The sequence below is a fragment of the Malaclemys terrapin genome, chromosome 3, assembly GCF_027887155.1.
Source record: "Malaclemys terrapin pileata isolate rMalTer1 chromosome 3, rMalTer1.hap1, whole genome shotgun sequence".
NCBI lineage: Eukaryota > Metazoa > Chordata > Testudines > Emydidae > Malaclemys > Malaclemys terrapin.
The window spans coordinates 50,743,291-50,758,691 of NC_071507.1; the positions used below are offsets into that span (position 1 = coordinate 50,743,291).

Here is a 15,401-nt window from a genome sequence, read left to right on the forward strand (position 1 = left end):
GTGTTACATGTTAAATTAACATCCTCCCCCACGCACTAGACACATCTGCAGTTCAAGACATTTTACATTTGGACTTTACAAAATTAAATTAATTCCTTGCCAAAGTTCTATAAGTTATTAAAAGGTCACCCAAAAAGAAAAACTCTGGTTATGAAGGATTCTGGACAGATTGTAAGACATGAATACTGCACATCAGAATATCTGTCACATCTAACGATAAACATTTCAGCCATGCTATTTTCTGTTTTCACAATACCTTATACTTCAAGGGAGAAGAAAAACAGAGGGCTCAGTCCTCAGAGCCTTCAAGAGGTCTCAGGCAACCAGGACCTTGCAGGATCAAGCCCCCATGGACTGAACGAACAGTAACGTACCTTTTGATCTTCTGTGAACTCTGAGTTGTTGTGTTGAGACTGGGCCTCTTTCTGTAGATGTCTTGCTAATCTGGATGGGGAAAGAGGGGGGAGGAGTATTAAATATTTTCTGTAGATTGGGAACAACATACTGAATCCCCTGGTGCTGTCTTCAGAAAACATGTTAGCCAGAAGTTTTGTAGACTGTTGTGCTTGCATATTCCTAATATTCAAAACCCTTAACTGTGGACATTGTATTGACAAACACATGATCATACCAGACAGTTAAACGAGACGTACAGGAGATCTACAAAAGGTAAGAGTGGGATTGCATCTTTTTAAGACGTATAAGAACCACCTAAAACTTTCTAATATGAAAAACAAGCACAACTTTTATTTAGAAATACAGGTCTTGTTTACCCTGGATAATTCTGTAATGACTAGAAAACTCCTGAAACTAAAGCATCACAAGAGTCAAAGTAACAATTTTTACTCTAACTTTATTAACACCTATTTAACTCTAATGACAGACATTCTGGAGAAGAGATGTCTGTTGAAGATTCAATATGCCAACTCCCTCAGTTAAGATGACTGATTATCAAGACACAAGAGGTCTTCCAGAAAAAGCAGATTTTACATCCCTGAGAGGTCTAAAGTAAAAACAAGCAAACACTTTTCAGAAGCACCTTTCAGGCCTCCCATATATAATAAAAGGAGCAAAATGAGGATTTGTGCATGTCATAGTAGAAAGGATTGGCAAAATCACTTGCTTAACAAAAGTGGTCTTCTCATGAAGCTGAAGCAGAACTGGACTTGTTACATTTGGGGATACTTTAGACAACCTCCTGCCTTGAGAGCTCTCCAATGAAGGTGGTCTCTTGGATAGGTTTCATTGTATTTTAAATATCAAGTATTAAAACAAGTTTAATATTAATATCTATCATTCAATCAAAAGACTGTCACACTTCAGTGCAGATACAACTGTGTAGCCCCTCAGAATGCACGATCAGAAATTAGGAGACCAGAGTTCTTCTCTTGAATTGACAACTGACTCACTGTGACATATTGAGTAAGTCATTTAACTTCTCTGGACCTCAGTTTCCCAATTTATCAAGCAAGGGCGGTAATTACCAGTTTCTGTAAAGCACTTTGACCCTTGGCTGGAAAGCACCAAGTGCAAAATATGCATTTATTTGATTTCATCATATTTTAACAAGTTGGATATTGTTTAAAATGCTAATTTTCTTGATAAAGCTGACAGAGTAAGGCTCATAAAAGCCAATGCCATCTGCTAATGGGCAAGAAAGCATTAACAGGTCTATCCGCTATTATAAAGCATGAGAGTCATGTAATTTAATTAAGCCAAGGAAGAAAAAAGCATGGTTACTTATATAGAAGAGAACTTCTTGGAATCTGGGGAATAGCCCTGACAATACCATACACAGGAGGACTTGATTCTTTGAATGAGGGAGCACATTTTGAACTTGTTCCCTCTCCAGTTTTGTGAGTGGCATTTCTAAATTTCCTTTGTTGTTAATTAAAAAAAAAGTTAAAGATACCCAAAGTGAGAACAAAACACTCTGTTTGACCCGAAACAAGGTGGTTGGAGGGGGGTGGGGGCATTTTTTTTTGCTAGGAAAATCAAAATATTTTTGTTTTGGGTCAATCTGAAATGATTTTTTTTTCTCCAGTTCAGCCAAAAAACTTAAAAATCTATTATTTGCACAGCTCTATTCATTTACTATTGGAGAGGGTGCCAACATTAATCCTAATGGTGTTTTTGTTTAACTTAATGCTTTTCTAATGTGGCTGTTTTTACAGATGTCACATGTTAACAAGACCCTTACTCCCTCTACAGCTCAGTTTTCTCATCTATGAAATGGGGACAATGATACCTACCCTCCTTTATAAAACACTGAAATCTATGGATGAAAAACTCTATCAGAGCGAAGTATTATTTTTATATGGATGAACTGTTACTTTCCAAAATATTTTCAGAGGTTAAACTTTTAATCCTGCTCTAACACAGCAACTGACATCCCTCCATTCTAATGAGGTAAGAGGTATTAGAGCACAGGTTTATAATTTCAATTTGGAAACAAGATGCATGAAAAAGCTTTTAGAGGCAGTTTCCTCAAAGATCTATGGGAGAACAAATAAACTCATTATAAGTTTGCAATAAGTTACTGACAAGGAATTATTGGGATTGCATTCCACGTGAACTTGAAATAGAATCACAAACTTTGTTTTAAAAAAATCCAATATATCAGCTCTTCTGAAGTTTCTGTAGAAGTAGAATTACAGAATTGGGTATATGAAAGGGAAAGGAATCTCCCCCCCACAACTGCTTATCATTCTGAAAGGTCAGTTAGGAAACTTTTTGGAGTAAGGAAGACTTCACTGGTACCAGATTCCAAAAACCTTAGTTTTTGTAAAGTATACCTTCCTCAGTAAGAAACATAATATTGAAAAGGCAAAACCTAGTTTTTACGGTAAACACCAATCCTTCCACAAGTTCCAATTTAAAAACTGTATTTGGGAGGAGGGGGAGAATGGATGACTCAGGAGATTAGAATTGGGATGTAGTGATTTTCATTGTCCTTCCAACCTTGGCTTAGGTCATTTGTGACCAAAAATTGCTAGCATTAAATGGCTGTTCAGCAAAGAGTCTGATCATCTCAGTCAGATTCCCAGTGAATCAATTTAACACAAAACACCATGCAATTTATACCAAGACATTCTTGCTGGCAGTCTCAGTAAAAAAATATCCAAGTACTGAATGGGCCCTGGATCCTCTCACTCCTAGACATGGTCCTTTCGGAACAGGGTTGAGATACGTTGGCAGGAGAATGTGTGGACGAAGCTTGCACTTTTGCTTATTGTATTGGTCCTGTTCTAGAAATAAAGAGACTTGGGCTGTTAGTCCAAACACTAACACACACGAAACATACCTGAACACTGCAAATGTGGTTTGTTAGTTATTCTTGGATAACTTTAAAATTTTAATTGCCAAAAAGAAAGGAATAAGTCTATAAGCCACATTGTCCTTTTCCCCCATTCAGCATCTACTTTCCTGAATCAAGAACATAAGATTTGAGAGAGAGATTGGATGGAGGGTATTTAATTTAGAGCAGGGGTCGGCAACGTTTGGCACGCGGCTCGCCAGGGTAAGCACCCTAGCGGGCCGGGCCAGTTTATTTACCTGCTGACGCGGCAGGTTCGGCCGATCGCGGCCCCCACTGGCCACGGGTTCACCGTCCCGGGCCAATGGGGGCGGCGGGAAGCCGCGGCCAGCACATCGCTCGCCCGCGCTGCTTCTCGCCGCCCCCATTGGCCCGGGACTGCAACCCGCGGCCAGTGGGGGCCGCGATCGGCCGAACCTGCCGCGTCAGCAGGTAAATAAACTGGCCCGGCCCGCTAGGGTGCTTACCCTGGCGAGCCGCGTGCCGAACGTTGCCGACCCCTGATTTAGAGTATAAGCTTCTTGAGGTGGGGACTGATGTCCTCTGTGTAGCATTGAGTGTCCCAGTGGACCTCTATAAATGAAAAATAATGCAATGGTCACATGCCAGACTTCAGCATTTGATGACAGCAAGAGCATTCCAGTAGAAAAAACTGGGCATTTTCTTACCACCCCAATTTTTTGTTTTTAGGATGCTAATGTAGTGCTCATGTAAGGTGTCTGACTGATAACATGAACTGTGGAAATGCAGATTTTCCCGAGCCCAGGTCACCTAGAAAGGGTGATTTTCAAACAGTCAGAAGGTAATTTAATTTACACTGCTCACTGACAAAATAAAAACAAAGGAGGAAATAAGGATTCCACAAATATGTGAAGGATGTAAATGTTACAGAAGCAGAGTATTTATTTAAGGGTACTACTTGAGGTATAACTAAATGTAGTGGGATGAAATTTTAAAGAGGAACACTACACATTTTCCCTTGTTGCATAGCGGGAGGAAAAAAGTCCTGACAATTAGATCATGGAAATTTAACAAAGCATTTTGTAGCAGGGTGGTTACCCGCTCCCGCCCTGTGGGGGCTTGAAACAGCCTAGGAGAGTGCTGTGGCTGGGGTAAGAAGCCTGGGCTGATTGGGGGAAAGAAGGCTCAGCTGGGGCCATGCCCCAATCAGGCCCAGCTGGCCCCTATAAAAGGCTGTGAGCCAGAGGCCCAGGCAGTGTCCCTCTGCCTGAGAGGGAGAAGGGCCTGGCTGCAAGGTGCTAAGAAGGAAACCTAGATTGGAGCAGGGCTGGAGAAAGGCCTAGGGAGCCAGGGAGCTCTGGCCTAGGAAAGCCCCAGGCTGCAGGTCTGGTAAGGCCTATTAGGTACTGGGTTGCAGGGGGCAGCCCATGGGTAGGCAGAGGCAGCAGGTCCGAACCCCGTTTGCCTATGATGAGTGGCTTACACTGCAGTCCGCCCCAGTGAGTGGGGAGGCTAGATGGGGAATGGCAGTAGCCGAACACTGAGGCGAAGTGGGGATAGTGGGTGGAGGTTCCCCTGGGAGGGGGAAGACCCTGAGGCTGTGAGGGGTTACTGCCAGAGGGGCAGCACCCCAGGTAAACGGGGACCCCAAAGGGGGAGGGACACTGGGCCAGCGGTAAATGGATCACTGGCCTGCAGAGGGCGCTCCAGATGCTGGGAGAGCTAATTCCCTGAGGATGACCAGCAGGAGGCGCCATAGGGGTGAGTCCAACCCCTTACAATTTGAAGGTATGCTCTAGGGAATGATTCTGCATCGGGAGATGGACTGACAGAAGCTAGAGATGGAAAAAACCTATTTGTTCAATGATTCTACACCACATTTCAGCTCATGAGGAACGTTTAGGATTAAGGTACAACTCCTAAAGACTGCATTGTTACAAAGCACCTTCAGATCTTGCTATGGGGCACTGGCCTGCAACACACACATTTGTGGCCCTTGAGGTGCATTGTTTCAATCACCCAGACTAAAGTGGTTCAAAACACGTACCTGTAACAGTCTTTATCCCTATATCCACTCCTTTTTCAAGGGTATGATAAATTTTGTACAATGAAATCTGTGCCTTGTAAAATAATCTGAAAACTCATAATTTGCTAATCTTTATTGTCCTGGTAAAATGTGTGGCAACATTGTATGTAAAGTTAAGATGTCTACTGTATGATGTTATTAAGGGCTTGTCTACACTTGCAAGTTTTTTCAATGAAACTAATGTTGCCGGGGGCGGGGGGGAAATCGACAAAAGCCAAGTCGCCAAACCATGTCTACATTTGCTCCCTCTGTCGACAATCGTGTCCGTATTTGAGGCACCTTTGTCAACAGCGAGAGCAATGGACTGTGGGTATGCATCCCACAGTGCCTGGCAACACCATCCGTCACTAAGTGTTGTGGGAATGCGGAAACAGAGCGCGGCGCATCCTGGGATGTGCAAAATGTATCATCATGCACCGCTTTATGTCCCACCCCTCCAAAGGTCTCTGGCTTCCTTTCGCGGCGTTTTTCCAACTGTCATTCTTTTGTAGTGCGCGCCAGCATCTACAATGAGAGAGGATGGATCCCGCACTTCTCTCCTATGTGCTGTTAGCTGTCGTGAGGACATAGCGCATGGCAGCACAATTAGGGTTAGCAGAGGATGAATCGCAGGCACCCGAGTGTGATATGGACGGCAGCAACTTATCAGTGCTTTGTGCATTCACGGAGCAGCTACATATGGTAGACAGTCGCTTTTGGGCTAGGGAAACAAGCACTGATTGGTGGGATTACACTGTCATGCAGGTGTGGAATGACGACCAGTGGGTACAGAACTTTAGGATGCACAAAGCAGCCTTCATGGAGTTGTGCTGAGCTGTCCCCAGACCTGCAGCGCAAGGACACCAGATTGAGAGCTACCCTTCCGGTAGAGAAGCATGTTGCAATCGCTGTGTGGAAGCTTGCAAATCCAGACTGCTACCAGTCAGTTGCAAATCAACACATTCCAATTTTAGCACCAGACCACCTTGCCTCTGAATACATCCATAGGCAGGGATACTTCTCCATGGTGTTGCAGGTGCTTGTGGATCACCAGGGGCATTTCATGGACATAAATGCAGGCTGGTCTGGAAAGGCGCATGACACACACATCTTCAGGAACAATGGCCTGTACAGAAAGCTGCAGGTGGGGACTTTCTTTTCAGACCACAAGTTCACAGTGGGGGGGATGTGGAAATGCTCATAGTAATACTGTGAGACCCGGCTTATCCCTTACAGCCCTGGCTCATGAAACGTTACACAGGGTACCTGGACAGTAGCAAGGAGCGTTTTAACAACAGGCTGAGCAGGTGCCTCATGGTAGTCAAATGTGCCTTTGACTGTTTGAAAGCTCACTGGAGGAGTCTCAATGGCAGGCTAGACCTTACTGAGGAGAATATTCCTGGGGTCATAGCCGTGTGCTGCACTTTGCCTAATTTGTGTGAATCTAAGAGTGAAATGTCTGCTCAGGTGTGGAGCACTGAGGCAGAGCGCTTGGCTGCACAGTTTGAACAGCCAGATGCTAGGGTTGTCAGAGGAGCCCAGAGGGCTGCTATTATCAGAGAGGCTTTGAGGAACCACTTTGACAATGAGGGGCAGTAACATGTCTGCTTTGGAGTTGCCTCGCTATTGCATCCATGTACAATTTTGGGGCCAAGATCCGTGCAACACAATACTTTAGAAGCCTGTTCCCGAGAGTGAATTGATTGTGATATTCTTTTGTAGAACACAGAATAAAAACGCTGTACCTTTAAATACCTTAGCCTTTATTTATTGTTAAAAAGGATAAAACCACACAACTGTGTGTAGCTCCAGCTATCATTGTGCAAGCTCTGAGGGGGTGGAATGATGGGGAAACTCAGGAGTGCTGTGAAGTGAAAAGGAATGTGTGGGCGTAGAGGGGGGTGGGAAAGAATTGTGCATCTGCTGAAGTGGCGCTCCAACTCGGATCTGCTCAGTCTGTAGCTGTATCAATGACTTGAGCATCTCCGTCTGATCCGCCATAACTTATCATCCGCTCTGTCACTTGCCTAGCAAAAGCAGCACTCTTTTCTGTCCTGCCTTTCGGCTTCCCAACACCCTTTCCGTTCCCTGGTCTGTCTGTCATCGCGCTGTAGAACCTCGCGGAACATGTGTTCTTTGCTGAGCCTAGGTTTTTTTCTTATCTGCCACAGCCAGTCCACAAGGGTGCGTGATGTGTTCTTCAAGGTCTGTGCTGAACAGAAGAGGGATTGTTACATTCAGGCAAACGATTGAAACATTTTAGTAAAAAGGGCATTTTGCTAATAGAAATCACTTTCTCTCTGAGACTCTATGCAGGCACACAGCTCTGCAAGCACCCCAATCATGGTGAGTTTCGGGAATGGGGCGAAGGCAGTTGTGCATATGGACAAAAAGGTCACAGCTGGCAGAGCAGCTTTGCAGGGAATTCATCCTAAAATTATCCCACACTTTTTCACGAGCGGCCAACCTGCTGGCTGACATCTCCCTGCTGAGGGTCACCAGAGAAACCAGGACTCAGTTGCTGAATGTTTGGGGCTTTCACCCCAGTCTATATGCAGCTCAGGTGTGCACCATGTTGGTCCCAGCTCCAGTGATTGCTAAATGGCATGGTATAGCTTCCTACAATGGGGGAATTAACAAGACTGCAATCCCTTGGAATCTGCGGCAGAGGATTAACAAGTACCTCTTGGAAACTTTCCAGAGCCTCTCTGGAGGATTCCCTGCAGGTCTCGATGTCCATTGACACTCTGATTGGCCATGCAGATTAGATACACAGGGCAATGTCCAGTTCACAGAAAACGTTACCTGCCTCCCACTTTTCAATTCCCTACACAAGCCACAGCAACTTACCCAGAGTCTCATCTGCTTCTCGCTCCCCGCTGAGCACTTCTGGAGTAGAGAAAAGTTCCTGGCTGCCTGGCCCACCAGGCGACCCCACTGGGAGCACCACATCATCTTAATTCACAATTTCAGCCTCCAGGTTACTCCCTCTTTCAGCTGCATCCGAAGTATCCACAGGGCAATCCGTGATGGAGGTGGGGTCACCAACGAGGATGGCATTCAGCTCCTTATAGAAACAGCACGTCTTACATGCACCACCGGAGCGATGGTTTGCTTCCCGCATCTTATGGTACACCTGCCTCAGCTCCTTTATCTTCGCTCTGCACTGCTGCATGTCCCGATCATAGCTCTTTTCACACAAGCCTTGAGAAATTTGCCCATGTGTCAATTCCTGCGGGTCACTCGCAGCTGCTACTGAACAGACTCCTCTCCCCATATACTGATCAGATCCAACAACTCCGCGGTGGTCCAAGCGGGAGCACGTTGGTGTGATAGCCAGCCATGCTCACCTGGGAAGCTCCTCTGGGAAGCCAGCAAGCAGGAAATAAGATTTAAAAGGTCGAGGCCTTGCAAGGGAGAGGGGCAGGTTGGCTGCAGTGCAGTGGAATTCAAACCGCTGACCAGAGCAGCAGCATGGGAATTGTGGGATACTTTCTGGAGGCCAATAAAATCGTGTCTACACTGGCTGTTTGTCGACAAAGAGAGAGGAAAAGACAAGTCTCTTGCAGGGGTGGAAGTTTTGTGTCTCCAAAAGTAGGTTTTTTTCTGAAAAAAGTGACCTTGCAGTGTGTATGCTATCACTGTTTTGTCGCCAAAAGCCAGTTTTTGGTGACAAAACTTGCAAGTGTAGACAAGCCCTAAGACATATTCCAAATCTGGGGAAGCAGCCACAAACCAGTTCCTCAGAGACAAAATCAAACTGACGCCTCAGCCAGGTGTCAATGAAATCAAATGGACCATCACCTGGTTAAGTGGCCATTCTTTGGCAGGAAAAAGGGGGTGAGCAAAAAATTTACATCTTTCCCATTCCCACAGACTGTCTCCTGAACCCCAGCTGGAGATGATTCTCAAAGAAGAGGAAGAGGTACAAGAATGGGGAACAGATGCCCCAAAATTTCCTCCCTTTCTCAATCCATGGCAGCCACAACATCTGAGGGGGGGAAAGTAATAGCTTTGGACTGATGGAGGGATCCTGTCTGAAAGGAATTCTGCCAGTAGGACTACTGAAGCATGTGGTGAGAGACCTTTTGCTTTCTAAGTGAGATTAATTTACCTTTAATTTCTTTGTAACCAATTGTGACTTTTATGCCTCATTACTTGTAATCACTTAATCTATCTTTCTGTAGCTAAACTTTGTTTATCTAAACCAATGTGCTTGGATTGAAGTGTTTGCGAAACTCCATTTGACATAACGGGATTTGTGCCTATCATTTTCTATTGAGAAAATGATGGACTTTATATGAGCCTGTGTTGTCCAGGAGAGAGCCAGGCAATACAAGAGACACATTTCTAGGAGCAAGTCTGGGACTGAGAATTTGCTGGTTTGCTCTGCAATGTAATTAGAGTGGCTGACCATATACTCCTAGTATAGCTGGGAGTACTTACATGCTGTAGGCTGTGTATGAGTGGACCAGGAGTGGTTGCTCTCACAATGAAGCAGTGTAAAAGGCACCCCAGGTTAGAGAATTGAGGGGACACAGCTGTTCAACAATCCAGATTATACCTTGGGTAATGCCACAAAATCCCTTATGGGGTCTGATTTATTAAGTCTTTCTACAAAGTGTAACTCAGTTTAGTAGTTGACCCAGTTCACACCCATTCCAGGTCCATATAACAGTCCTGGTCAGCTTCCTTGCCCCTGTTTAGGAGGCCCCTTCATGGAGTTGGGGTTGTACTCTCAACAGTTACTCTCTTATCCCAGGAATCCCCTGCTTTCCTCCCTGGAGGTGAGGTGTAACTTAAGCCAGCTGTAGGGCATTAGCAAGTTTCTTCTTCAGCTGCCCTCTTTTCCTCAATTAGTCAGTTCTCAGAGAATTCAGCACCAGCCTTCTCCTGCTGGTATGTGCCATGCTGTGAAGGAGGATACACTATCTTCCTTCTTCCAGCTTATCCCCAGTTGGTGAGGGGAGCCTTTTCCCCTTCCTCCCCACACACAAAATGCTCCTGGCCTTGGGTCCTTAAAGAAATAACTGATTTTCTCCAAAACACTATTAATTCCCGGGACTGCTTCCTCTCTACCAACACCCTCTTCTTTCCTAGGTCTTTGCAATCATCAAAACCTTCCAAAATCTTAATGGGCCATTTCAGGTGACACGGGTTGGGCTGACCCCTAGGCACCACCACGCATAAGGGGTAGACTACCCCATCCCAGATTCTTAATCATTATACAAACGTCACTGGAACAGGGATTCACAGAGATGCTCACTCAAGTTGGATGGGGATGTGGAGGGGCAAAATATATTCAGAGCAGCAGCAAACATATTAACCTCTTTTTTAAAAATGAAGCAAGCAAGGTACATGGGGCTTTAATTTTTGCTCTAAGCAAACTGGGAAACTAATGCCCTTCACAACCTGGAGCCACTTTCACAAACCAGTACTAAACTTTTGTTAAAAAAAAAACAAACAAACAAACAACAAAAACTAGCTCTAGGCTATACTGCCAGTAGAGGAAACCTGGTTTAATGAAAGTCAATGCAGGCTTTATAGCAGCAATAAGAACTCCTCCCTCCCCCACAAAGGTGATGGGTCTAGGAGAAGAGTAGCAGGTGGTGCAGTAGGTAGTAACTACATGTTCTCCGATGTTGGAGATTAAATGCAGGCAAGGATGGGCTGAAACTGTATTGGATAGCTTAGTTGACATTTGCTCCTCTCATCGTCACATGCTGAGTGGAGACTCCACCCATAATCAAAGAGAGGAGCATCAAGGGGTTGGATTGGAAAGTTACAGTAAGCAAACAGCCCAAGAAAGTGAAAGGAAACTAAAGAGCATTTTGAAGAGAATCCATGGGAAGAACTACAATTTCCTTCCAGTAAGGAAGGGAAAAAATTAAACAAATGGAGCTTCGGTGTCAATTGTTGTGATTCCCTATAAATAAAAGGGCACCAAAACAACAACAGTACTCAACATTTTTCCAGCTCCTTCCATCTAGGATTTCCCCAAAACTTGCACTATTGAATGAATACAGCTTTACAGCACTTGTGAGATATACATTATGCCATTCTACAGAGGTAGAAACAGAGGCACAGATTAGGTAACTTGCCACTGGAAGTCTGAACTCCCAGTTCTGGGTCTTAGGCTCAAGATGCTACAAATCAAAAACCCAGCAAGAGGACATGTGGAGTTGGAGTAGTTAAGTTCTTATAGCACCTTCCAACTAGAGGAGGGAAAAATAGCACAGCCACACAACACAGTGGTTTTAATCCCCCTTTTAGAGACAAGGAAATGGAGGCAAAGAGAAGTTATGTGACTTACTCAAGGTCACACATGGCAGAAATAGAGTCCAGATCTACTGTCCCCATGCTGTGCTTTAAACAGTGTGAAGATGCACTGTATGCACAGTAGTACTAATTGTAATGATTTATAAAGAATTTATCCCCATAGCTGCTAGGCACTAAGCCACCCACAACAGGCAGCATTACAGAACAACTGCTGTTGATTATAAAGTATCAGCACAACCATCTTTCCATTTGTCAGAAATGTAAGAAAGAAAATAAGTAAAAGCATCTTGCATCATACTGTAAAGTTTGCTCTATTTGAACTGCCCAGGGAAGAGGATTCCAAGGTTAAGGGTCTTTAATTGAGAAGGCCCTGATGACAATGCACAGGTCTTCCAGCCAATCTGAACTGCTGGGATGGTTCAAGAGATGGTCACTCAGACAGCCTGTCCTTGTCCATTCAGGGCCCTACCAACACTTTGCATGGACTTCCTGCACTTCCAAAAGCAATGCAAAGACCTGACCACATGTTCACAGATACTTGCAGGAGGCAAGCAGTTGTTTTGCCCCATAAGAATGTCCATACTGGATCAGACCAATGGTCCACCTAACCCAGTATCCTGTCTTCCAAACGCAGCCAGTGCCAAATGCTTCAGAGGGAATGAACAGAACAGGGCAATTTCAAGGGATCCATCCCCTGTTGTCCACTCCCAACTTCTGGCAGTTGGAGGTTTAGGGACACCCTGAGCATAGGGCTGTGTCCCTGACCATCTTGGCTAATAGTCATTAACAAGTCCATGAACTTCTCTAGTTCTTTTCTGAACCTACCAACAGCACTAAAACCATGCTATGAGCCAGCTTGTACTCAGGAAGCCATTATGCAATGCCAGAAAGCTTGCCAGTGACCACCCCATCTCCAACCTCCACTTCCTGGGTAAATTGATACCAACGGAGCTAGTCAACTTCAGCCAACTGCGACAATTTAGATAGACCCCCTTCTAATCTGGCTTCAGACTAGGGTTTGACATGCAATGCATTAAACCATGCTGATGTATCTCCTTAGGCTAAAAACAGGTCCAAATATCCATCTAGTGCTGTTATTTATTAACAGCCTGCATGGGACTGATCAAGAGATGCTACTAACCTGCCTGTAGTGCCTAGAAGAGGTGAAGAGTCTTGTTAAACTGGCTTTGATCTTTCCTATGAAAGATCAGAGGACTGCAATGGGACCCTTTTCCTCCTCATGAAAGGTCCCCTCTTTGGGGTTCTTCAAGGCTCATGCCTGTCACTTCTCTTATTCAGCACATAAAAGCACTGAGAGATCATCCGCAGATGTGGACTGCACTGTCACCAACATGTTGATGACACCCAGCTGTATGTTTGTACACTTGTGTTAGAAAAGGAGTCTCCTGTTACAAATCAGAAAGAAATAAGAGTGCATGTGGAAGACACCTGCTTCAGCTCAGTCCTGATCAAAAAGAAGTGAAGCTGGTTAGAAGGGAGTAGTAATTAGAGGTGAGGTTCTCAAACTGGATTGGTCTGCAGAATTAATTATTTTACAACCCAAGCAGTAGGAAGATAGGTACTCTCAGACCCTGCACCCTCATAAAGCGACCTCAGAGTGAAAAAGCCTGGAGAAACCTTCACTTAGGGAAACTGATAGGAAGTGTGATACCACCCTCTACTGAGATTTTCTGTTCTCAGATTGCCAAGATTTCAAACTTTCAGGTTATGGTTGACTCTTTTCCTTATGGATGTCCACATAACAATAACTATTAGAAACACCTTCTTTTACTTTCACCAGGTGAAGGAACTCTGCCCCTTTTCAAGTACTGCACTAGCACCAGAGCTCCTTATTTTCCTTCCCATCCCAAGGTTTGATTATTACAATACCCTGTCATTATTCAGAAGGCCAACAGCAAACCAAACAGTTCAACTTGTGTCACCCCAATTGCTAAGTGGAGAGAGGTGATGACAGCACAAAACATCAGTGTTTTATAACTTATTCTGATTTACAAGACTAATTTCAGATTCAGAGTCTTGGCCCTTGTCTTCCTAACTCATTTAGGATTTTGATCAGGCTATCTCAGAAACCACCTCTTTTGCGATCTTTCTCTGAGAATACTATGAATGATGGAGCACAAGTGTGAACCTGAAGGATTTTCTAAGCAACAGGCCTCTTAGGAAATTCACCATCCCATGATCAAACTGAGCCCAAGGTCTCCAACCTTCAAATCAAAGTGCAAGATTCTTCTCTTTTGGTAGGCATTTTCCTAACAGCCAAACTGTGGTGCAGCCCAACCAGTCAACTGTCCAGATACTGTTACTGTATGGAGTGCTTTAAAGTACAATATAGAGCAAAAGAGAGGGGTGCTTTTAGTGGCAGGATGAACTTGCCCAGCACTGAGACCTCTCCAAGTTTAAGGAATTAACTCACTGAAAAGTCGCTGTTGTCCACCTCTGCAGGATTTCACAGGCAGTCACCACCATTAGATCAATGGTGCATCAAAAAGTTGCTGATGGAACCAATATTAACAACCAGTTAAGTTTTTTCCATCAGTAGGAGGAGATCAACAACTGATGTCACTGCAGTCTGTTCTATACCCAGAAAAAGGGATCAAGGAAATCTACAGACTCAGAATATAGCTGGAATTGTCTCATAATTACCTTGATAACCTTCCTATCCACCTCCATTCCCCAAAAGGAAGTTAGAGACAGAGCAGTATTTGGCAAAGATTATTTTTTGGGGTTTTTTTTGTTTGTTTGTTTTTACATACGTACACACACGATGATCAAAGGTCTAACCAGTGTTGCTGTGTGTGCTTGCCAGCTTGCCCTCTCAAGAGAAGCATTAACAACTGCAGCCAGTATCTGTCTCCCACCCCAAGGGTAGTTCCTCTTCTTTTATGGGGGAACCTCCATGATGCAAATTGGGCAGTAAGCCCTTTGCCCATGCAGACTGGGCTCTGTCCCCTGCCAAGTCAACAGTGGCTCATACCTGCCAAAGAGCAGGGTGGGACAGCTCTTTCTGTTAAGTTAGTAGGGACTAGGCCCAGAGATGCCCCATCTGCTTCCTCCCAGGCCTGGTACCCACATCTCATACTTAACTATTGCTTCCAACAGCTGTTCCAGGCCATCCCCAAGTCCCATGCTCAGGTGTCACCTTCAGCTGCCCACACAGACTCCACTCCAAAGAGAGACTGCAGAGCTAGAATTGATATGCAAACTAGACACAATCAACTCCGGTTTGAATAAGGACTGGGAATGGCTGAGCCATTACAAACATTGACTCTATCTCCCCTTGTAAGTACTCTCACACCTATTATCAAACTGTCTGTACTGGCCTAGCTTGATTATCACTTCAAAAGTTTTTTTTTTTTTCTTAATTAATTGGCCTCTCAGAGTTGGTAAGACAACTCCCACCTGTTTATGCTCTCTGTGTGTGTGTGTATATATATTTCAATATATGTTCCATTCTATATGCATCCGAAGAAGTGGGCTGTAGTCCACGAAAGCTTATGCTCTAATAAATTTGTTAGTCTCTAAGGTGCCACAAGTACTCCTGTTCTTCTTTTTGCATATCCAGAGACTCCACCATATCAACAGACTAACATCCAAAGCAAGTCGACAGCCTCCCTAACTTCCCCAGATCCCCAACTCCAGAAGACAGACCCTTAACTCCCCTCTCCCCCCAAAAAAATCCCACACACCACCCATACTCCAGTCCCCGGGTTCTCAAACTGGAGGTCAGGACCCCTCAGGGGGTCACTAGGTTATTACATG

At 44.6% G+C, this 15,401-nt stretch overlaps 1 protein-coding gene and 1 long non-coding RNA gene across 2 annotated transcripts in view; one reads left to right on the forward strand and one right to left on the reverse strand.

The window, feature by feature from the left end:
- Positions 1-15,401, reverse strand: part of AIDA (axin interactor, dorsalization associated) — a 51,402-nt gene that overhangs the window by 35,152 nt on the left and 849 nt on the right. The window contains exon 2 of the mRNA XM_054021723.1: positions 375-444. Coding sequence (XP_053877698.1) covers positions 375-444 — 70 coding nt within the window. The remainder of the gene's footprint in view (positions 1-374; positions 445-15,401) is intronic.
- Positions 293-15,052, forward strand: LOC128833675 (uncharacterized). The gene is made up of 4 exons (XR_008444314.1): positions 293-365; positions 2,212-2,409; positions 9,219-9,418; positions 14,742-15,052. It is a non-coding gene; the product is annotated as an uncharacterized LOC128833675 (long non-coding RNA).